Consider the following 25,489-nt stretch of genomic DNA (forward strand, 5'->3'; position numbering starts at 1 on the left):
CCCTTCCTTTTGTTTCAAATTCCTACCCTGTTATATTTACTTTATAAATTGTATTTAATCCATTTTATTTTTTTTCCTTGTGTTTGATTGGTATATAGTGGTGTAAATCATTGTCTAAGTAAAATGTTATTCGTTTTTATGTCACCCTAATTTGCAATACTTTTTGTAAATCGCATTGTAAGATTTTGCGATCAAATCAAAATTTTATTAAACTTGAAACTTGAAATACTCATGTGGATTAAAAACTGGCTGAAGCATAGGAAACAGAGAGTGGGGGTAAATGGACAATACTCAGACTGGAAGAGCGTCATCAGTGAGGTGCCGCAGGGCTCGGTGCTTGGACCCTTGCTCTTTCAACATCTTTATAAACGCTCCGGACATTGGTATGACGAGTGAGATGATTAAATTTGCGGACAATACGAAGTTATTCAAAGAAGTGAAGACAGGGAGGATTGTGAAGATCTACAAAGTGACATAATCAAGCTCGAGAAATGGGCATTGACATGGCAAATGAGGCTCAACGTGGATAAGTGTAAAGTGATGCATGTCGGTAACAAAATCTCATGCACGAAAACAGGATATCTGGGGCAGTACTTGGAGACCTCCCAGGAAAGAGACTTAGGAGTTCTGATCTACAAATCGATGAAGCCGTCTGCACAATGCACTGCGGCGGCAAAAAGGGTGAACAGAATGCTAGGAATGATAAAGAAGGGGATCACAAACAGATCGGAGAAGGTTATCATGCCGCTGTACCGGGCCATGGTGCACCCTCCAGGTAAATCTCCAGGCGCACAGGAAATGCCAAAAAGAATGCCACCGAGAGGTTAGAAAAGCAAAAGGGAAATACGAAGAGGGGCTGGCCAGGGAGACGAAAAACTTCAAGGCATTCTTCAGTTACGTAAAGGGGAAGCGACCAGCGAGAGAGGAGGTGGGGCCGTTGGACGATGGGGATAGGAAGGGAGTGATTAAGGAGGATAAAGAGGTAGCTGAGAGGTTGAACACGTTCTTCTCGTCGGTTTTCACGAGAGAAGACACATCTAATATACCGGACTCAGAGGAGCTCATGAGTGGGGAACAGGCTGAAAAATTGGAACACATAGAGGTAAGTAAGGAGGATGTCCTCAAACAGATAGACAGGTTAAAGTGCGGCAAATCGCCGGGCCCAGACGGGATCCACCCAAGGGTTCTAAAGGAACTAAGACAAGAAATAGCGGGCACAATCCAGCATGTTTGCAACCTATCCTTGAAAACTGGAGAGGTACCAGAGGACTGGAAATTGGCGAATGTCACACCTATCTTCAAGAAGGGATCGAGGGGTGACCCCGGGAACTACAGGCCGGTGAGCCTGACTTCAATTATAGGGAAGATGGTGGAAGCTATGATCAAGGACAGTATTTGCGAGCACATCGAGGGAAATGGCCTACTGAGAACAAGCCAGCATGGATTCTGTAAGGGAAGGTCATGCTTAACGAACCTTCTGTACTTCTTTGAGGGAATAAGCAGTCGGGTGGACAATGGGGAACCTATAGACATCATTTACCTCGATTTTCAAAAGGCTTTCGACAAGGTGCCACATGAAAGGCTGCTTAGGAAGCTGTGGAACCACGGGGTGGGAGGGGATGTGCACAGATGGATCGAGCACTGGTTGTCGGGTAGACTGCAGAGGGTCGGAGTAAAGGGACAATATTCTGACTGGCGGGGAGTCACGAGCGGTGTGCCACAGGGATCGGTGCTGGGGCCGTTACTCTTCAACATATTTATCAATGACCTGGAAAAGGAGGCAAAGTGCGAGGTTATAAAATTTGCAGACGATACTAAACTGTGCGGCAGAGTTAGGTCCAGGGAGGAGTGTGAGGACCTACAAAGGGACCTGGACAAACTGGAAGACTGGGCAAACAAATGGCAAATGCGCTTTAACGTGGAAAAATGCAAGGTCATGCATATAGGGAAAAAGAACCCATTGTTCAACTACAAATTGGGGGGGGCATTGTTGGGAGACAGCAGTCTTGAGAGAGACTTGGGTGTGATGGTGGATGAATCACTGAAGCCATCTGCACAGTGCGCAGCAGCCTCGAAAAAAGCCAACAGGATGCTGGGCATCATAAAGAGGGGCATAACAACCAGGACGCGGGAAGTCATCATGCCATTGTATCGAGCGATGGTGCGTCCACATCTGGAATACTGCGTTCAATATTGGTCGCCGTACCTCAAGAAGGACATGGCAGTACTTGAGAGAGTCCAAAGGAGAGCAACGAAACTGGTAAGAGGGCTGGAACACTGCCCATACGCTGAGAGGTTGGATAGGCTGGGGCTCTTCTCTCTGGAAAAAAGGAGGCTCAGGGGAGATATGATAGAGACCTTCAAAATCATGAGGGGCATAGAGAGGGTGGATAGGGACAGATTCTTCAGGCTGAAGGGGACAACAGGTACGAGGGGGCATTCGGAGAAACTGAAGGGAGATAGGTTCAAAACAAATGCAAGGAAGTTTTTTTTCACGCAAAGGGTCGTGGACACTTGGAATACGCTACCGGAGGAAGTGATCAGGCAAAGTACGGTACAGGGATTCAAACAGGGATTGGACGGATTCCTGAGGGATAAAGGGATCGTGGGATACTGAGGGAGGAGCTGGGATGTAACACAAGTATAGAAAGCTAACCAGGTAATAAGTATAGAAACCCAACCAGGTCGTGCATGCGCAAGACCAGAGGGTTAGGACTTCGATGGGAAGATAGGACTTCAATGAGAAACCAAGGTGGCAAGGGAGCCCCTTCTGGTGATTCAGACAGGTCGTGACCTGTTTGGGCTGCCGCGGGAGCGGACTGCCGGGCAGGATGGACCTATGGTCTGACCCGTCGGAGGCACTGCTTATGTTCTTATGTTCTTATGTTCTCACCTGGAGTACTGTGTCCAGCACTGGTCGCTGTACATGAAGAAGGACACGGTATTACTCAAAAGGGTCCAGAGAAGAGCGACTAAAATTGTTAAGAGGCTGGAGGAGTTGACGTACAGTGAGAGATTGGAGAAACTGGGCCTCTTCTCCCTTGAAAAGAGAATACTGAGAGAAGACATGATCGAAACATTCAAAATACTAAAGGGAATAGACTTAGTAGATAAGGACAGGTTGTTCACCCTCTCCAAGGTAGGGAGAACAAGAGGGCACTCTCTAAAGTTGAAAGGGGATAGATTCCGTACAAACGTAAGGAAGTCCTTCTTCACCCAGAGCGTGGTGGAAAGCTGGAACGCTCTTCCAGAGGCTGTTGTAGGGAAAAACACCCTCCAGGGTTTCAAGACTAAGCTGGACAAGGTTCCTGCTAAACTGGGACGTACGCAGGTGAGACTGGACTCATTTAGAGCACTGGTCTTTGATCTGGAGGCCGCTGCATGAGTGAACGGCTGGGCAGGATGGACCACCGGTCTGACCCAGCAGTGCAACTCTTATGTTCATTTTTCTATACCTGGCCTGATTTTCTATGTGAAGCAGGTCCTTGAGTAGGTAACCCAAACTACCAGTTCTGAAGAGACTGTGTACCAGGGAAAGGCTCTTCAGGATATACTGTAACTTGTGTTCTGTGAACTTAAATCAAGATGTCAGGCTACTTAATTTATGTTAACTTATTGTGAAATTGTACATGAACACATTAGGTCTGCTACTTTGGAATTCTATGCCTCAAGCTCTCTGATTATTGAATTGAACTGCTAAGTTTAAGCCTGAGTTTAAAGTATCTCTTTTCTCAGATCCTTATCCTAACAAATAGCGATATTTGGCTTTCGAGAGTTTTCTGCAAGAGACAAGAAGTTTAATCAACTTCCTACTTTCCTCTAACAAATGTAGTTCTGCTTTTAACCTTATTTCTATGTTGTATTGTTGATCTTAGCTCACTGACCTCACGATCCAGTCCTGTTCCACGCACGCTGATAACACCGGTCTCTTTGTGGATTGTGAATAAGTTGTCAGAGGGTTGCTTGGGCTCCTGGTTTTTGATGCTGTAGGCAACGATACCATTGTCCGTGTTCACAGAATCATCCAGATCAACAGCTGTTACCTGCATCACGCTTGTACCTTACATAAAAAAGAGGCATAGTAAAAGTACTTTAATGCAGTCTTTACACCTCTTTATTTATTTATTTATAAAATTTACACATTTATTATCAAGCATATCATCTTGTACAGAAAGTGAGATCAAGAGAACATAATAGTGTTATTTACTCTCAAACCTGAAAGTAATTCAGGATAATAAAAGAAAATATACATCATAACTTAATCACACACTAGTCCTCAAATTAGGATCCAAGATTAACGATAAGAGTAGAAATTAAATTAAAGAAAAAACACTTTTTTTAACAAGGAAAATCGCTTAAACTGCTACTGAGAAGTGAGCTAATTATTATTACAATGGTACAGATGGTTCTACAGACTCAAGACGTTTCGCAGAAAGGAAAGCAGTCAAGTGAGCTGGATCTACAAATACATATTTCAAGGAACGGTATCTTATGACACATTTACAAGGGTACCTAAGAAAGAATAAACCCCCTATTTGAGTCACTCCTGGTTTTAACATTAAGAATTCCCTTCTTCTCTTCTGAGTCTCTCTCGAGACGTCAGGAAATATCTGGATATGGAAACCTATTGGCCCTATTTTTAAAGAAAAGTTTAAGAATCCAATCCTTGTCTGGGGCCAAAGCCACAGTCAATAAGAGAGTGGCTGGAGTAGCCAGTTCTCTATCAGATTGCTCTAACAAAGTGGAAACGTCCAAGGGTTCTTTCTGTGGTATTCCTTCATCTTCTTTCTTTTGAGGATCCTGAATTCTTATAGGTAAATAGTAAACCTTTGTAAGTCTTTACACCTCTTGTTCGCCAAGGAACACAGTAGACATTGTGATTTGCCAAAGGTTGTCTCCAAAGCAGAGGCTGGCAATGAGTCAAATCCAGTCTGGAGATACAATTTAGACTACCACACATTGTCAGTTTTATAATGGCCTGCTGTCAATCTGCCGACATCACCCAAAGCTCAAAATGTCTGCCTTTTATGATACCGATATTCATGCTTCAATAAACGAGGACATTCATGCCTCTGTGAGGCTATCGGAAGATCAACCACAAGGATCACATGTGTTTTTCTCTTAGCAGTGGTGGACTATTGACTCTATAGTTTTTGAATCTCTTCTGTTAGAAAAATAAGCCTCTCTTGAGGTAACGCCCCTTCCTCCCTTCAAGAAGGTTATGTTATCTGTTCCTCAGGTATGATGGTATTACTGGGTAACCTGTTTCCTCCATAAATGCTCTGTTACTTCTGGGTGGGTGGTGACAAAGAGGTTTTCTCCTGTTCACCTCAAGAAAGAGTGGGATCTCTTAGAAAGAGGAAGAGATAATGGTTACTGCAGACGGGCAGACTGGATGGGCCATTTGGCCTTTATTTGCCATCATGTTTCTATGTTTCATGAATCCTTTATGCATTCAATATAAAGTCAACCAGGCAAATGGTTAGGAAAATGCTGGAATCAACTACCACTTACACTACGATCTAGTGACTACTATCTCAGGTTCAGGAAACTTTTAAAAGCATTTCTTTACCTAGACAGGGAACCAACCTTGAAATAACTGAAATGTAATTGTAAAAGCCCATTTCTAAACAGTCTAATGCAGTGGTCTCAAACTCAAACCCTTTGCAGGGCCACATTTTGGGATTTGTAGGTACTTGGAGGGCCTCAGAAAAAAATAGTTAATGTCTTATTAAAAAAATGACAATTTTGCGTGAGGTAAAACTCATTATAGTTTATAAATCTTACTTTTGGCTAAGTCTTAATAATAATATTGTAATTTATAGGTAAAGATACATATGATCAAGAAACTGTTTTATTGTTCTTTTGTGATTTTGATAAACATACCGAGGGCCTCAAAATAGTACCTGGCGGGCCGCGAGTTTGAGACCACTGTTATAGAGGAACTTGCAATAAAGTTTTGAAAAACAAAATGTATGAGAATGCTTATGTGAGAATCCAAAAAGGCACATATTGTCAACCTAACTTTGAAAGACAACATAAACCCTTGTGTATCTTTACAAACCAGACTCAATCAACGCAAATACCAATGTACAAATTTATACCTGCTCTGTGGGCATCTAGATTAGAGAATTGCCCCCAATAAGGGCATGAGCAGAGCATGTACAAATAGGTGCCCAGAGGGTTTCTGACAGGAGTCTTTCCTACAAGGAACTTCATTTTATAGAATACTATAGTAATAGCAAATACACATGTCTCTAATTTAGGTGCCAACACTTATTCCAGCCCCAGAGTTGGTGCTATTGTGGGTGCTTAAGGGCTTCTTTTACAAAGGTGCACTAGCGTTTTTAGCGCACGCACCGGATTTTGCGTGCGCTACCTGAAAAACTACCGCCTGCTCAAGAGGAGGCGGTAGTGGCTAGCGCGTGCTATTCCGCGCGTTAAGGCCCTGCCCTAAATGTCAAAAAACATATGCATGAACATCATGGTATTCTATAAGGTACAAGTGTGTCTAGGCGTGCATCCCACTCGTGCGCCACCCCCTTTGCATGTTGCACATGTACAGAGTAATGTTTAGGCTGCAATTTAGCACTTATGCACATATGTGCACACATACACAGATACATGTTAGAATTCTAAACATTATAGCAAAAACACTCGGATATTGTGAAAACTATTGATGATAAACAAAACATTATCACAATGATGGAAAACAAAGATGGTATGCCAATAATCTTAAAGCATAAGCACAGCAAGAGACCAAACTAGACGGAGGAAAAAGCCTCAGGTGGAAAATTGGTGTTAGAGCGATCACTTCACTGGCTGAAAACCTCCTGTGAAAGCAAAAATAAAAAATGTGTATATATGTGTTCACATATGTGGGAATATGTGCACACATCTACATATAAATAAAAATTACATAATAGTCAGAAACTAACAAAAACAATTATAAAATATATATTACATAAAAACGACAAATATGAGAATCGCTTGAATTTTAGATTCTAGGATTTTTTAATGATTCATGCCTTTTTGTGAGGACCTGATGATGTTAAGGACATTTTGTTGCCAACAGCGGAGCTTCACCTATGTATCATTTTGTGCTATTATCGGTATCTCCAGCCGATTTGCCACTTCCGGTGTTGACGTGTGTTCACCTCACTACACCGGGAGGATTTCATCTGGCTTGCTTTCCATGCCGCCATCTTTGGCGTACGAACTAAAAGTATGTTGCCGGTTTCTCTATGAAGTTTCATACAAACAGTTTGAAGATTTATACCGGTTTTATGTGATTTTAACTCTAATTTGAGTTTTGTGTTCTTTTCAGTGCGATCGGATATGTTACACCCTGAGGCAGCTTAATAGTGAAATGCTGGCCACCGTTGGTGTACCGATCTCAGAAAAAGATACGTTGATTTTTCATCTGTCTCACACAATAATAAGTTTTTCAAAGCAATCATTAACAAGAGCACATTGCTTGGACCATCTTTCACAGGAGGTTTTCAGCAAGTGAAGTGATCGCTCTAACACAGTGGTCTCCAACTCAAACCCTTTGCAGGGCCACATTTTGGATTTGTAGGTACTTGGAGAGCCTTAGAAAATATAGTTAATGTCTTCTTAAAGAAATGACAATTTTGCATGAGGTAAAACTCTTTATAGTTTATAAATCTTTCCTTTTGGCTGTCTTAATAATAATATTGTCATTTATAGCTAAAGAGACATATGATCATGAAACTGTTTTATTTTACTTTTTTGATTATGATAAATATATCAAGGGCCTCAAAATAATACCTGGAGGGCCGCGAGTTTGAGACCGCTGGTCTAATGTAATGCCTGGAACAAAACAAAGAGCCAACGACGACCTACTTGTAACTATGACCTAACTATTAATAGTTGTACTGATCTACCTGTACTAGCAACTCTACTGAATGTCCGTGTCAAAGTGTCCATTGTAACTTCCTGGGTAACTGACCCAACCTCTTGTAATGCAATCTGACCTTGAACTGAATAGGTAAAGGTGGAATAGAAAACCTGATTAATATAACATTCACGTGCATGTATCTTCCCAACTTATGCCTTGCTTTTTTTTTAAAGTCTAGTTTGGCTTTTAGTTTTTGTTGGGATTATTTTGCTTCTATAGAAAACTAAATGATATGTTTCTCAAAGCCCAAAACAATCAATACCCACAACCTCATAAAGATCAAAACTGACACATACACCCCCATTGTACACAACGTCGCAGAAGCCCTAGTGAATGCCAGATCCGTAAATGACAAAGACCTCGTTCTCACAGATGCCATCACAGAGTACAACTGGGACCTCCTACTAGTGACGGAAACATGGCTCAAAGACAACAATGGAGCCATCTTGGGTGCGTTATGCCCTCAAGGCTACCAAGCACTGGCATGCTCCCATCCCAACAAGAGAGGGGGAGGGGTAGCAGCGATCGCCAAACCCACGCCAAATACACTCCATAACACTACCAGACCTAGAATGCCTCGTTTTCTCAACAGGCCATGACAAAAAAATCACGATCATACTAGTTTACAGAGCACCCTCATCTCCTATGTCTGTGCTCGACGAACTGCTAATCATTATAAGCAACCTGTCCGTAAACCATAAACAAATCATAGTCCTAGGAGACCTCAACTTCACGGACTACCCAGAAGTCACGGGCGCCCCATGAGATTTCATCAAAACACTGTCAGATCTGGGACTCACTCAACAAGTCACCTCTCCCACTCATTTCTCTGGAAACACACTGGACCTAATCTTTCTCCCAGACAGCCCACATATAATTACATTCAGCCTGCACACCAGGGTCAAAGAGGCAGCAGACTGAACAAATTCCCAGGAAACAATTACATTCAACCCAAAGTATGTAAACCAAACCACATTTTCCCCAAGACATCTCCAAACTACAACTAAGCACAAATTCCCTAGAAGAGAAGGCACTGACCTGGCACTCAGGCATTAAAACACTCTATGAGAACCTAGCAAAAGTCAAGGTGACCAAACCTAACTCAAGTCCATTCTCTTCACCCTGGTTTACAGAAGACCTGAGAGTAGAGAGCTGCACGGGAACGGGGACGACGGGAATCCTGCGGGTCACGGGGATCACTGGGGATGCCCCCTAGAGTCGCGGGGATCCTGTGGGGACGCCCCTCGTGCTCTCAGGGATCGCACGAGGTTCAATGCCGCAAGGCTCATCTGATTTTCCTACCTGCCCAGCTGCGAGGCTCATCTTCCATTTCCTGCCTGCCCTGCTGCAGCACACATAGCCAATCAGAAGTCTTCCCTGATGTCAGCGCTGACGTCGGAGGGAGGGCTTAAGCAAAGCCCTCCCTTCCTCCGACGTCAGCGCTGACATCAGGAAGACTTCCGGTCGGCTGTGTGCGGCAGGGCAGGTAGGGAAAAAGCAGTGGCGTACCAAAGGTGGGGGCAGTCCGCACAGCCGGTCAGGTCCCCTTACCTTTGTGGCGCTTCCCCGGACCGACCGACAACAGGCCCGGCCGACAAACCTCCCTGCCCTATAGCCATGAATCTAAATTACCTCTTACAGCAGCTTCAATACTCCAGCTGCTGTAAGAAGGTAATTTAGATTCGCGGCTACAGGGCAGGGAGGTTTGTCGGATCGGGCCTGTTCTGTTGTCGGTCGGGTGGAGAAGCGCCACAAAGGTAAGGGGCATGGAGGGAGAAAGGGAGGAAAGGTGGAGTGGAGAAGAAAAGATGCTTAAGGGAAATGGGTAAAACTGAGAGGGGGAGGACGCTGAAAGCACTGGGGAAGACAAAGGGGTGGAAAAGGATGCTGAAGGACATGGGGAAGACGGGAAGGGGGAGAAGATGCTGGCAGGGAGAAAACAGAGATGCCAGACTATGGGGGAAGCAGAGGGAAGAACATAAGAACATAAGAAGTTGCCTCCGCTGAGGCAGACCATAGGTCCATCCTGCCCAGCGGTCCGCTCCCGCGGCGGCCCATCAGGCCCATCGCCTGAGTAGTGGTCTATACCTATCTATACCCTTCAATCCCTTTTTCTTCTAGGAATCTATCCAAACTTTCTTTGAAACCATTTAATGTTTTCTTGTCTACAACAGCCTCTGGAAGCACGTTCCATGTATCCACCACCCTCTGAGTGAAAAAGAACTTCCTAGCGTTTGTTCTAAACCTGTCCCCTTTCAATTTCTCCGAGTGCCCCCTTGTACTTGTGGTGGTCCTTAATTTGAAAAATCTGTCCCTGTCTACTTTTTCTATGCCCTTCAGGATCTTGAAGGTTTCTATCATGTCTCCTCTAAGTCTCCGCTTTTCCAGTGAGAAAAGTCCCAACTGCTTCAACCTGTCGGTATATGGGAGATTTTCCATTCCCTTTATCAGTTTAGTTGCTCTTCTCTGTACTCCCTCAAGTACTGCCATGTCCTTCTTGAGGTACGGCGACCAGTACTGGACACAGTACTCCAGATGCGGCCGTACCATTGCACGATACAGCGGCATGATGACTTCCTTCGTCCTGGTCGTAATACCCTTCTTAATGATACCCAACATTCTGTTAGCTTTCTTTGAGGCTGTAGCGCACTGCGCCGATGCCTTCAGTGTTGCGTCTACCATCACTCCCAGGTCTCTCTCCAGGTTACTGACCCCTAGCGGTGTTCCCCCCATTCTGTATGTGAACATCGGGTTCTTTTTCCCCACGTGCATGACCTTGCATTTCCCTATATTGAAGCTCATTTGCCATTTTTCGGCCCACTTTTCCAGCTGCGTTAGATCCTTTTGGAGATTTTCGCAGTCTCCCCTGGTTTGAGCCCTGCTGTATAGTTTGGTGTCATCTGCAAATTTAATAACCTCACACTTGGTTCCCGCCTCTAGGTCGTTTATGTAGATATTGAATAGGAGCGGTCCCAGCACCGACCCCTGCGGAACTCCACTCGTGACCCCTTTCCAGTCTGAGTAATGGCCCTTTACGCCAACCCTCTGTTCCCTGTTCGCCAGCCAGTTTTTGATCCATCGGTGGATCACCCCTTGTACCCCGTGGTTCCATATCTTCTTAAGCAGCCTTTCGTGTGGTACCTTGTCGAAGGCTTTTTGGAAGTCAAGGTAAATGATGTCTATAGATTCCCCTTTATCCACCTGGCTGTTTACCCCCTCGAAGAAGTGCAATAAGTTTGTGAGGCATGACCTACCCTTGCAGAAGCCATGCTGACTCGGTTTTAGCTGCTCATTGTTTTCGATGTGTTCACAGATGCTGTCCTTAATCAGTGCCTCCATCATCTTTCCTGGGACTGAGGTCAGGCTCACTGGCCTGTAGTTTCCTGGGTCTCCCCTTGAGCCCTTCTTGAAGATGGGCGTGACATTTGCTATTTTCCAGTCCTTCGGGATCTCTCCGGTTTTTAAGGATAGGCTGTATATTTGTCGAAGTGGCTCCGCTATTTCGTTTTTTAGTTCCTTGAGTACCCTTGGGTGAATGCCGTCCGGACCTGGAGATTTGTCACTCTTTAGTCTGTCTATCTGCTTGAGTACATCTTCTTGGCTTACCTCTAAATTGACCAGTTTTACATCTTGGTCTCCTTTTACGCTCTCTTCAGGTTCTGGGATGTTGGTTATATCTTCCCTCGTGAAAACTGACGTGAAGAACTCATTTAACCTGTCAGCTATTTCTTTCTCTTTCTTTACCACTCCCTGTGGTGCCAGACCAATTTGGAAAGGGGGAGAAAGGGAGAGGCACAGTAACAGAGCAAATGGAAGACGCAGAGAGAAGAGAGACAGTGGATGGAAGGAATTGAATGAGAACATGAGGAAAGCAGAAACCAGACAACAAAGGTAGGAAAAAAATTCTTTTTTTTTTTTTTTGCTTCAGGATAAAGTAGTATATTAGTTGTGTTGATAAAAATTTATAAACATTAGAGGCTCTGGTAGAAACCTGTTTACAAAGTATGTATTCTTCCCAATTAATATTTCCAAATTAATAAAGTCTTTTTACTTATTTTTAAATGGGTTTCTACCAGAGCCTTTAATTCAGTAGCCTAATTAACTGAAATAACTATTTCTGAAGTTTATAGGGACAGGCGGGGACGGAGGGATTCCTCGCGGGGACGGGTGGGAGTCCTCACGGGGACAGGTGGCGGGGAGGGTGAGGACGGGTGGGATTTCTGTCCCCGCACAACTCTCTACCTGAGAGTACAAAAAAGGAGAGTCAGAAAAGCAGAAAATACTTGGCGAGGACAAATCCTCCTGGAAAAACTTGCTGCAAAACTACAAACTAGCCACACATGAAGCAAAGAAAGCACATTTCACTGCTCTACTATCCAAGGTCCCAAGCAGATCAAAGGCCATCCTCTCAATAACGAAAAACCTATTCTCCTCATCCCAAGGTCCAATGCATTTCCAGCAAATGAACCTAGACTGCGAATCCCTCTCCATCTTCTTCCACGACAAAATATCAAAGATATGCACAAATCTGGACTCAGAGGCCAAAGCACTCCCATACATCCCAGAGACCACCCAAGATGACAATCCACACAAGACAGAAACCTTGAACAGTTTCAAACCGATCTCCCACAACGACCTCAAAACCATAATCAACTCCGTACGCCCCGCAACTTCGATTCTGGACCCATGTCCCTCCATTACACTCCTGAACACAAACGAGGTATTCCTGGAATCCATCCTACCCCTAATAAACGAGTCCCTTACGACAGGTATAGTTCCATGGAGCTGTAAATCTGCCATAGTAAAACCACTCCTGAAAAAACCAACCATGGACCCAGACAACCCAAGCAGCTTCAGACCTGTCTCAAACCTCCCATTCATCTCAAAAATATTGGAAAATACAGTACTCACGCAATTGCAAGACTTCATGGAGACAAATGCCATCCTCTCCGATTTCCAATCGGGCTTCAGGAAACACCACAGCACAGAAACTGTGCTTTTGGACATTCTATATGACTGCTGGAAAATCCCAGACGACGGAAATGACGTACTGCTGGTACTATTGGACCTCAGTGCCGCCTTTGACACCATTGACTACTCCTCTTGTCCAGGCTAAAGTACATTGGAATCCATGACAACGCACTTCAATGACTGACAGATCGCAGAATGCATTCCTGACCGACAGATCGCAGAATCCTAATAGGAAAATCCTTATCTGAACCCAAACCACTCTACTATGAAGTACCTCAGGGAGCCTTACTATCACCTCTCCTCTTCAACCTCTATGTCAAACCAGTACTGGACACAGTGGGAAAACACCGAATCAGAATCCACTTCTTTGCTGATGACCTACAACTCTATCTTTCCCTAGGCCATCACCGAGAGACACAAATCTACAACCTCCAATCTTGTTTAACTGAAATAAGTTACAGTTAAATGAATCCAAGACAGAACTTCTCTGGATCCACAAAGATCTATGCGTATAACCCTGTCCATCCTTTTCCTGGACCACAAACACCCTTACATCCAAAGACAACGTCCGCAGCCTAGGAGTAACTCTTGACTCTAACTTATCATGTATCCAAACTAGTATCATCCTCCTTCTACTACCTCCGCCAGCTAAAAACCATACATGCATACTTCTCAGAACCCGAATTTGCCCAACGACTCTACGCTTTTGTACTATCCCGCGTAGACTATTGTAACACTCTACTAGAGGGCCTGCCTACCAAAACTCTCTCCCACCTCCAAAGGGTGCAAAACGCTGCAATCCATCTTCTGGAAAACCTAGACATCTGCGACGTGTCACCCCTGCATTAGCTTCCATGCACTGGCTGCCCATTCAAAAATGCTGCACCTTCAAGGCCCTGGTCCTCGCTTTCATAGTAACATAGTAGATGATGGCAGATAAAGACCCGAATGGTCCATCCAGTCTGCCCAACCTGATTCAATTTAAATATTTTAATTTTTTCTTCTTAGCTATTTCTGGGCAAGAATCCAAAGCTTTACCCGGTACTGTGCTTGGGTTCCAACTGCCGAAATCTCTGTTAAGACTTACTCCAGCCCATCTACACCCTCCCAGCCATTGAAGCCCTCCCCAGCCCATCCTCCACCAAACGGCCATATACAGACACAGACCGTGCAAGTCTGCCCAGTAACTGGCCTAGTTCAATATTTAATATTTCAAAACCTTCCATGAAACGATTCTGTACTACATGAAAACTAAACTACAAATCTACTTCCCAAAGCAACCACTGAGGTCCCAAGAAGAAAAATGACTGACCATACCTCCTGGCCGCTCCCTCAAAACTGAAACAGCCCACAAATGCTCCTACTCACATTTCATACCCAAACTATGCCACACCATCCCCCCATCTGTCAGATCACTAGATGGACTCTGGAACTTCAGGAAGGCGGTGAAAACCTTCCTCTTTACTAACCCAGCGTCTTAAAGTCATTCACCCAGAAATGCCACTCAGTCAATGCACCTACGCCACCTAATCTCACCAGATGCTACTTAATGCATATGTTTTATTGTCATATCTTCTATATTGTAAATTATTGTCATGTCTGATGTCAGCATAGCTATTGCTAGCAATCAGCATTTTTAGTTGCCCTAACCAATGTCAGCAAAGGCCTATGGGAAATTATATCAATCTGACTCTGGGATGTTGATGCAGATAGATTACATACAGTGTACCTGGACTTCAGTAAAGCTTTTGACAGTGTCCCACACCGCAGGCTGCTAAGCAAGATGGAATCGATGGGGTTAGGAGAGACACTAACTGCATGGGTCAATGATTGGCTGAGTGGCAGACTTCAAAGGGTGGTGGTTAATGGTACCCTCTCTAAAATATCGGAGGTGACTAGTGGAGTGCCGCAGGGCTCGGTCCTGGGTCCACTCCTTTTCAACATATTCATAGGGGATCTGACTCAAGGGCTTCAAGGTAAAATACCACTATTCGCCGATGACGCCAAACTATGTAATATAGTAAGTGAATGCAGTTTACAGAATTATATGGCGCAGGATCTGCTTACATTGGAAAGTTGGTCCTCAACCTGGCAGCTAGGCTTCAATGCTAAGAAATGTAAGGTCATGCACCTCGGAAGCGGAAATCCATGCAGGACGTACTTCTTGAACGGAGAAACTTTAACTAGGACTTCAGCAGAACGAGATTTAGGAGTAATCATCAGTGCAGACATGAAAACTGCCAATCAAGTGGAGAAGGCTTCATCTAAGGCAAGGCAGATATTGGGTTGTATCAATAGAAGTTTTGTCAGCCGAAAGCCTGAAGTCATAATGCCATTGTACAGGGTCATGGTGAGACCTCATCTGGAGTACTGTGTGCAATTCTGGAGGCCACATTACAGTAAAGATGTGCGCAGAATTGAATCGGTTCAGCGGACGGCCACCAGGATGATCTCAGGGTTCAAGGGTCTCTCGTACGAAGAGAGACTGAACAACTTGCAGCTCTACACTCTCGAGGAACGTAGGGAGAGGGGAGAAATGATCGAAACATTTAAGTACCTCACGGGACGTGTCGAAGTGGAAGATGATATTTTCTTTCTCAAGGGACCCTCGGCCACAAGAGAGCACCTGCTCAAACTCAGGGGCGGAAAATTTCATGGCGACACCAAAAAGTATTTCTTCACAGAGAGAGTGGTTGATCATTGGAACAAGCTTCCAGTGCAGGTGATCGAGGCAGACAGCGTGCCAGACTTTAAGAATAAATGGGATACCCATGTGGGATCCCTACGAGGGTCAAGATAAGAAAATTGGGTCATTAGGGCATAGACAGGGGGTGGGTAAGCAGAGTGGGCAGACTTGATGGGCTGTAGCTCTTTTCTGCCATCATCTTCTATGTTTCTATGTAAGTATCCAGGCAGACTGTTTCAAACAACCCTAATTCAATCAGTGCTTAGAGGACCAGGCAGTAAAAAGGTGCTCTAAGAGGTGTTAAGAAGATGTGTTAATGTCTGAAGATATACAGTGGGTCCTGGTGCACAGATAACTAAGATTAATCAGAAACTATTGTCAGAGGCATACTGGAAAGTACATTTGACTCCAGTCTATTCTTCTCCAGTCTAGCAGATCTCACTCCCCGTCCTGGTCAGTGAAACTAACTATTGTTTCAGACAGTTTACTAAGTTCAATAGATTCTATATTTAGAATAAGTTTCCAAGTTATAAACGCCCCCTCTCTTGCATCACCCTTCTCTCTTGCTCTATCTCAGAAACCTGAAGCTTAGACCATCCCCCATCTCTCTCTCTCTCTGCCTCTCCCTGGAACTTTACGCTTCTCTCTAGACTCTGTAAGGCAGGGAAACTGCTTTGCTCTCTCCTTAATTGTAATGTTTATGAATCTTTTCTGTAAGCCTATTTTCTATAATATATTCTTTATGCCATCACCCCTGGCTGTGCTTATTTGATTCTACTCCTGGTGAATTTTCTGTGAAGATATTGAACTCGGGATCTGGCGTTTGTAAGGGCGCTTCACATAACCTCACCCACCATACATTGGGGGGGCCACTACCATCCTTACATCTATATTGTAATTTATGTAAATTATGTCATCTCTGTTCTGTCTGGATTATTATGGATGTACTTTGTAACCTGTTCTGGGCTCCTTAGGGAGGATGGGCTAAAAAAAAATTGAATAAATAAATAAATAAAATGATAAACCTGTATCAGTGTACTGAGAACATGGCTGTTATGGCCCTTCTAGACCATTTACTCCCTCAATTTAACCCTTTAATTGGCAGAGGGTGAAACAACTGCTTTACTAAACTTGATGTTGAATGAGAGCAATAGTGCCCCGTAACAGGCATTTGGAGATGCAGATCTTCCATTAAAGCCATAGAGGACACATGTTACTTCTGGGCAATAATGCCAAAAAAAGGGTTAAGAGAGAGGACCTCCAATATTGAAGACCCTTACAGCAAGGGGCACAACTGTGAAACCTTAAACTCAGTTATGGTGGATCAGTTAGGATTTATACTTGCCAATGCTAGATCTGAAAAAGACTACAATGATCGAATCTAATCTTCTATTTGTGCATTGCACAGACCTATTCAGGCTCTAGGCGACATTCAGAGAGGGGTTGAAAGAGGATCAGGAGGAGGGACTAAAAGGGGCCTGAAAGGGGGGGAGGGTAAGAGGGGGGCAAGAAATCATAGTAGAAAGATTCATTTCTGAGAAGTCAAGTAGATTCAGCTGTCAAAGAGGAAGGTTTTCAGTTTTTTCCAGAATGTTGTACATTTAGTTTTTTTTCTGATCATTTCTGGCAGGTTATTCCATGTTTTAACTCCTATGAATGTAAACATGGAGTGGAACAAATGTTTGTAATGGAGATTTTTCGTGGAAGGTAGATTCAACTGTATTCTGTTCATGAGTCTCCTGGAGGTAGACCAGGCCGTTGGGAATAGTTGGGTGAGAGGAGTGGCTGAGTTTCCGTGGATTAGTATCTGTCCACCTACTTATTGTATTCATTATCATCCATGTCTGAAGGCCCAGGGGGAGAGGGGTCCTTGCCTTTTATGCTTATGAACTCAAGAACTGCCATACTGGGTCAAACCAATGGTCCATCTAGCCCAATTTCCTGTTTCCACAGTGGCCGATCCAGATCACAAGAACCTGGCAGAATTTTCTATATTTCCAGTAGGAATGTGTGGTGCTCGTTGAGGTGAAGTGTAATCTCTCTATCTACTAATTTGGTTTTTGGCTGCTTGCCGTTGGTGTGGTTCTCCAAGTGTCGCAATAGATTGGAGGGCAGCAGAAGTGTAGTCCCTCCGAACACTATTCAATGTATGCTCAGGAGTTAAGGATGTACATCTTGAGATTATAGTGTCACAGTGGGGGCCCCGTTGAGAAGGTATTTAATGCATAGCCAGGAGTTAATATATGCTGTTTGAGTGAATCTCGTTACTGTTTGGTGATAACCCGTATTTTTTTTACCACTATACAGCACATGTCACCTGTACACCTAACGTGACCATTTATTTTTTTCATCAAAAGGGGGCATCTATTAATTGTCAGTCCAGCCCCCCAATCCCACCCTAGCTCCGCCTCAACCCTGCCCTAGCCCTGCCCCCAATCCCGCCCCAAATTTCTTCCATTCATTTTTCATGTACACATAATATCTTCATATTAATTCATAATGGTAACCTCAAAATTAAAAAAAAACTACAAAGCACACTATACGCAGAGAAAATGTTAATTATCATTTGGGGTTTTCAAAGATGTCAAGGCAAATGACTTTAAAATATGCAATGTCACCTCAGTAACCATAGAAAAATAGACAAATATAGTGCAAAATATAAACAGCAGATATAAATTCTGAAAACTGACAGGTTTTGATCACTAAATTGAAAATAAAATCATTTTTTCTACCTTTGCTGTCTGGTGATTTCATGAGTCTCTGGTTGTGTATCCTTTCTTTCATTTCTTTCTTTCTTTCTGTACTCAGGCCCAACAATTGTCCCTTTCTATTCCCTCCCTCCTTCCTTCCCATGTCCATAGTGTCCCCAGTGCCTGTCCTGTGTCCTTAGTGCCTCCAATGCCTCTTTCCCATGTCCATAGTGCCCCCAATGCCTGTCCTGTATCCTTAGTGCCCCCAGTGCCTACTTCTCATGTCCATAGTGCCCCCAGTGCCTATCCTGTGTCCCTAGTGCCCCCAGTGCCTCCTTCCTATGTCTTCTCTTGCCTTTGTCACTCCCCCCGAAGCCAGCCTGCCTGCCTACTTCCTTCCCTCTCTCCAGTGCCTGATTCAACCCCCCACCCCCGCAGATTCAACCCCCCCGCGATTCAACACTCCCCCCCCCCGCGGATTCAACACCCTCCCACCCGCAGATTCAACCTCCCCACGGATTCAAACCCCCTGCCTGCCTACCCGCCCGTGTACCACCGCTGCCTTCCAGTCTGCCTCCCTGCCGCGCCGATTGAAACGCTGGACCGCCGCCGCTGCTTCTTGACTTCTTCCCGACATCAATTTTGACGTCAGAGAGGAAGTTCAGGGCCAGCCAATCGCTGCCTGATTGGCCCAAACTTCCTCTCCGACGTCAAAATTGACATCCGACGTCAAAATTGACATTCTCTAGGGAAATAAAAGTCAGGGAGTGGGTCATTGGTGTGGGCAGACTTGATGGGCTGAGGCCCTTTTCTGCCGTCAATTTCTATGTTTCTAAGACCAACACTTACTGCCCATTCCCTCATTAAAAGTTATCAATACGAGGCGTCACACTATTTTTTCAATAACCGCTCCCCAGTCCTGGAATGACCTCCCATTATTTATAAGAGAGGAAAAGAATTTGGACAAATTCAAGACCAAACTTAAGAGTTTCCTTTTAAAAGATGCTTTTAGTGAATAAATTTAATGGTTTTGTCTCTTTTTATCTCATATTTCATTACAAACTATATTTGTTTCCCCTCCTAATGTTTTTACCTTAAATATTTTGAATTAAATACTGATTGTAATCCATTAATAATTTTCCCTTTTGTGTTGATATTGTATGTATAGGTTACTTAATTTGATTGATTTAAACTTTGTTTAAGGAATGTTTGTATTCGTTATTTTAATTTGCTATGATTTATGTATGTTTGATTTGTTACCCATATTTGATTATTTAAGAAATTGTACATCGCCTAGAACTTGGAATAGGCGATTAATCAAATTATATAATAAACTTGGAAACTTGGACACTGTAGTTGACTCTCTCCAGGTCAGATTCCACAAGCAGCTATTTCTATTGTCGTGACCCATCACGATTATTTTTATTGGGAGATTTTGATCTCTCTGTGAAAGTGCTTCCTATTCCAGTGAATCCTGAGCTTTTTCTTGACCAGCGTCCCAACTTGTTCTCCCGCCCAGGAGAAGGGTCATGGCTTGACTTCATAATACTGTACTGCAGCCTCATTTACCACAACCTTGATACCCTCTTCTGATCATCGTTTGCTCAGTTTACTTTCTCAGATAGGGTGGACATGAATTAATTGCTGGAAGGCTGTTCAACCAGCTGTTACTGTCCCTGAGATCCTGCTCCCCAACTGGAGAGCAGCGGGCGAGTGAACTCAATGGTCTGTGTGAACTATGTTAAAAACTGTGTGGCTGTTTGACAACATCTGATTTTCATCTTATATTTGACAATGGTGTTCTATTACGAGTCTTATGGACAAAGCCTATGTTGGCTTGTCATGGGACTTCTTAGTTTGAAGGGATATGATAAAAGGTCTTGCACCATTATGGATGCTGACAATAGAAGTCCCATCTTTCTTTCAATAAGGATTTATTCAATGATTTGGTGCAGTTTCTAGCAAAATTGTCTAAAACTGAGAGGCCGTATACAAAAAAGCTTGCATTTTCAATAAATTGCCTTCTGTTTTGTCTGAACTGCCGAGAGTTGATTTGCAGCATTTGGGAGCCTTTCTTGCTGGCTAAGATTGTTTGAATTTGACCTTTATAGGCTTCTAAAGAGTTAGAGTCCTCTTCACTGGCAGCTGTGACGGACAGTTTTGTGGGTGTCTCTTACCTCTGAGCTTGTTGGGTTTGGTTTTGATTATAGGCTCAAACAATGCAAATGGGGAAAGATCCAGAATGTGAGTGAGTTTCCTTTTCATTTTGTGCAAGACCTCATTGTCTTAAGATGTGTTTCCTGCATCAAAGCAAGTGTGCGTACAACCGGTGCTTGTGGATTGAGTCTTCCTTTTCTTGGGTCTCTATTTACTGCCTTTATGAATAAAAATTCACCCAAGGTGGTATACAGCAAGAATAAGTTGAACATGGGAATAATTACAGTGGTCAAAATATTCAGGAGCCTTTTTTTTAATGTTTAATTCTTGATATACTGCCTTTCTGAGGTACAACCAAAGTGATTTATGTATTACATACCTCACTTTGGCATAATCTAGAACTGCTATTCGCAGATCAGTCTTAAAGGTGAGATAGTGATGCTGGGACTGACTCCTCCACCCTCACCAAAGCACAAGTAACAATACCAGAATGCTGCCATTAATTTACAGGCTGGGAGCTGTAAGGGGATTACAATACAGGAGGAAGGAGAAACTAAAGAGGGAAAATATGACCTTCAGTGGGGTCAGGCAGAACCACAGACTGCAACGTTCCACCCCCCCCCCACCCAACCCAGAGATAGCTCTGTTGCAGCCAAACCATGCTCTAAAACACATGTTGGGTATTAATGATTCTCTCCCAGTCTGATTTTTTTTTTTCCCCGGTGTCTAGAGTGGAGTCACACTGCTGATCCTCTGCATCCTCCTTACCTGGACTCCCTCAGGGAGAGAAAAGACACAGCTGCTATCTTGTAGCTGACTTCTATACTTGCTCAAATCTTATCAGTTCAGATTTTCCTAATAAACCTATAAAGGAAGAGACCTAATTTCCAGGGACCCAGAATATTCCTAATGATATAAGAATAGCCTTACTGAATCAGACCAATGGTCCTTCTAGCCCAGTATCCCGTCTTCACGGAGGCCAATCCAAGTCACAAGTACCTGGCAAAAACCCAAATAGTAGCAGCATTCCATGCTACCGTCCCATGTCTGTCAACAACAGACTATGGACTTTTCCAAACTTTGTTTTTAAACCAGCTACATTAACTGCAATGAAAGTGCGTTCAGTCAGTGACCCTGCCCTCTATATGCACTTGACCCCTGCAGAATGCACCACATTGCCCCCTGCTCCACGTAACTCTCCAGGGACCCAGGTACAAAATAAGTACCCCTATATAATATGAAACAGTTTTGGACAGTAACCACAGAAGGCAGTAGATGAGAGGGATTTATGTGCATACCTGGCTTTGATCCTTCTGGGACAGACCCCCTGAAGACGCTCTCCGTGAACTGTGGGATGTGATCATTCTGGTCTATCACCTCTATGATGATCTCCATTGGGTCTTCAACACGATCTCCATTTTTGGATACAGCATGACTAAAAAGCTGCATAAAGACAACACAGCAGACCGTGTTTATGTGTACTTGGTGCTCGTCATACTGACTTTCAAATGGAAACATAACTAAAACAGAAAATAAATGAAAGGAAGTATAAATTTTACAGAACTTTCCACTGTCAAAGCCCAAGTAAAAAAATACTTTCAGTCCTACTTTAAATTTAGGGTTTGAGAGTTCAGTCTAAATGAAATGTTGCCAGTACAGTGGGCTTTCTGCATCTGCCCCCGATTTAGACTTTGTCATGACTCTGAAAGAGAGGTGCAAGGCAATGAGCAGATGACAGGAGATGGCTAGAGGTATTTTGGATCCATCAGAAAGCAGAGGCAGCACATTAAGGGTACACTACACAGGATGTCAAAAGCTTAGAGAGAAATAAGAATCAGAAGCCAGGAGAGACATGTTCCTGACTAGCTGCTGGGTAGCCAGGCTGTTGGCAGATAGTCAGAACTTACAATATACTTGTCCTGTGCCTCTCGATCCAGGGACTTTGTCACCATCAAGAAACCGGTCTCCTCGTTAATAGTGAAGAGGCCTTCATCAGGAGGGGCATCAGCACCTGGTCCTGTAATGCTGTAATAAATCTTGATTTCTTTGTCTTTGTTGGATTTAATCTGAAGAGGAAAAACCAAAATCTGATTGATGCTCAACTCATCTGGTGTCCTGAGCCCTCCTCCCCCCCCCCCCGGGAGTCCACAAGTTCCGGCTGCTTCTAACACCAGCTTGAATGTGCTTTGACAGATTAATGAATGTTATAAATAAATACATGAAAAAGTGTATCACCATTTCTTTCACACACACACACACTACTCGCGGGTAACCTGCCAAAACAGTGGAAGGGGGAAAGGTGCTCACCGCAGGTACGGGGACAAGGCCATCCACCACCCCGTGGAGCGGTGAATGGCCTTGTCCCCACAGATAAGGGAGGGAACGCGCAAGGTCACCGATTGCATACGCCTCCTCCCTCCCTCCCTCTTTCCTACCTAGCTGAATCTATCTCCCTCCCTCCCTCCCCCTTACCTTTGTGGTGCGTTTTAAGGTTGAGACTTGTTGAAAGCCAGAGCGTACGTGCAGTCGCATGCATGTGTGGGCAGAAGCTTCTTTGATGCAACTTCCCCTGTCTCCCCTCCCTTTCACAAATATCCCCTGAACAAACCAAATTACTACAGAATGCTACATAGAAAAATCAGTCACACATGGCACGAATAGTGTTAGGGGAGAGCAACTAGGGCAACTGCCCTCTGGTCAGAGAGAGAGCCCTAAGCCAGCTGGAAGCTAAAGAAGCACAGCCTCAGCTTTGCGGTCCCCAGTTATGTCTAATACCAGCTCTAGCACGATACATATTTCAAATCTGAAATATTCTAATCACAAAATATAAAATAAATTAATTTTATTCTTCAAATCACATTGGTCTCAGGCTTTGGTTTTGGGTTCCTTCTGTCTTCATCGTGGCATGGCTGGCTCTTGAAAGTAAAATTGATGCAAGAAGTGCTGGGGAGGAGATGCCGAGTCTGACACGGGCACAATTTTTTTACCACAGGACCAAGGCTTTTCACCGCTTCCATGGGGCAGTGAAAGGTCTTGTCCATATTCCTGTGGTAATTCCTGTGGATTTACTGCAGGAACCACAGTTTACCGCGGTAAACGGTCCATGTGTCAGTCTCTACTTTTGACTTTTCTAGAAAGCACTGCCTACATCCCCCTGAATCTACCTTATGTCTCCATAGACCATTTGCTCTTTTTTCCACCATTCTTGGACTCTTTCTCAACAGATTAGTGGGTGCTTTGAGTTATCACTCAGGTTCTACACCCTATGATGGATCAAAAAACCTCCAAAACACTCAACAAAAGAGTCTTCAACTCCCTCCAGAAGATCCTCCTTCACCAAGAACTCTTGTCCCTTCTCCAGCAAAATGCAATAGAGCCTGTTCCTCTGCAGGAGAGAGGCTGGGGGTTCTACTCAAAATATTTCCTGACACAAAAAGACTGGAAGCTTTCGATCTAGTCTAGACTAGAAGTCTGCACGGGAACGGGGATCGCGGGAATCCCCCCTAACCCACAGGACTCCCACGGGGACCCCCCTCTGGCCCACGGGACTCCCACGGGGACTCCCCTCTGGCCAACGGGACTCCCACGGGGATGGAAGGCTTTGGAAGCAGGGTTTGTCCATATAATATAATGGACACATCAGTCTTAGTAAAAGAGGGGGTTTAAAAGTTAATTACCTGAACAGAAAACAAAAAAGGGTTCCACCAAAGAGATTCCACAAGGAAAACAGCAAAAGAAGCTGTGGAATTGATGATCCTGTCAGAAGTAATTGCTGCTTTTTATGGGAACGGGCGGGGATGGAGGTAATTACTTGTGGGAATGGGTGGGGACGGAGAGGATCCTGACGGGGACGGGTGGGGACAGAGAAGATCCTGGCGGGGACGGAGAGGATCCTGGCGGGGATGGGTGGGATTTCTGTCCCTGCGCAACTCTCTAGTCTAGACCTCCTGAACAAATACCTGAAGGAGAAATTGTGTATGGTCTCTCTGGAAACCCTCTTACCCCTACTGGAGAAGGGAGACTAGCTATGCTGTCTAGATCTAAATGAAGCATACACTCATATTTCCATTGTACCTGCACATGGTAGAATGGAAACATTTCCAATTCAAGGTTTTGCTGTTCGATCTCACTTCTACTCCTCTTTGTGAAGTGCCTAATAGTAATGGTGACAACCTTTGCACATGGGGGTTTCACATATTTCCCTACTTAGATGACTGGTTGATCAAGGCATCATCGTAAACAGCTCATATTGCCATAAATTCAACAATTTGTCTCTTCGAGCTTCTCAGGTTTGCTGTCAACTACCAAAAGTCACGTCTATCTCCGTCTCAAACCTTAGAATTTATAGGAGCTTTCTTTGACACCATTCAAAAGCATTTCTCATACCTGAACCACTTCTTTGGGAAATGGACCTTTCTCATTTTCCGAGACTCGAGTGGGAGGGATAACCCAATCTCGTTTGCGCCTCTTCAAGCCAGGGCTGGACTCTGGGAACCTCAGTACCAGAGGATTTTCCTGTTTGCCCATTTTAGACTGCTGCAGGAAGGATTAGAAAAGAAAGATAAAATGATTGTTTAATTGACTGCTGTGCAAGTATTTCATGTTTTGGAATTTTGTTTTGTTTCTGAAACATTAGGACGAAAAAGTGAAAAATGAAATATGAGGCAAGAATCAAAATGAAAGGTGGGAGAATGGAACTTGTATACTGCCTTTTAATGGTTACACATTCAAAGCAGTTTACATATAGCAATGGATGTTGACAGGGTCACAAGGAGCAGTCCCACAACCTCAGGGTGCCGAGGCAGCAGCTCTACCACTAAGCCACTCCTCACTAACAGTCCTGCAGGGATGGTGTCATGAGAACTTGAGAATGGGGCAGAGGTGGTTTTAAATGTCAGGTGTAGAAAGGGAAAAAGCCAGAGTAGGGTCAAGACGACGACTCCTCGCCTAGGTGGGTTACTTTGAAAGCCTTTAGGTGTATTAACGCATCTGTTTGACCCTGTGGACCTCTGTAGGACTGCTGTTGTGTTTGGAATGTGTTTTAGGACAGACAGAGAGAGAAAA

The 25,489-nt window shown here is 44.1% G+C and overlaps 1 protein-coding gene across 2 annotated transcripts in view; it reads right to left on the reverse strand.

The window, feature by feature from the left end:
• CDH1 (cadherin 1) overlaps positions 1–25,489 on the reverse strand; it is a 119,742-nt gene that overhangs the window by 34,319 nt on the left and 59,934 nt on the right. The window contains exons 4-7 of one of the 2 annotated variants that reach the window (XM_033940147.1): positions 24,812–24,958; positions 22,333–22,491; positions 21,724–21,868; positions 3,885–4,060 (exon numbers count right to left, since the gene is read on the reverse strand). In XM_033940147.1, coding sequence (XP_033796038.1) covers positions 3,885–4,060; positions 21,724–21,868; positions 22,333–22,491; positions 24,812–24,958 — 627 coding nt within the window. Of the gene's footprint in view, positions 1–3,884; positions 4,061–21,723; positions 21,869–22,332; positions 22,492–24,811; positions 24,962–25,489 lie in introns of both variants that reach the window. The other variant, XM_033940146.1, reaches the window with a different exon arrangement.

Source organism: Geotrypetes seraphini, chromosome 4, assembly GCF_902459505.1.
Source record: "Geotrypetes seraphini chromosome 4, aGeoSer1.1, whole genome shotgun sequence".
In the NCBI taxonomy this organism is placed as follows: Eukaryota; Metazoa; Chordata; class Amphibia; order Gymnophiona; family Dermophiidae; genus Geotrypetes; species Geotrypetes seraphini.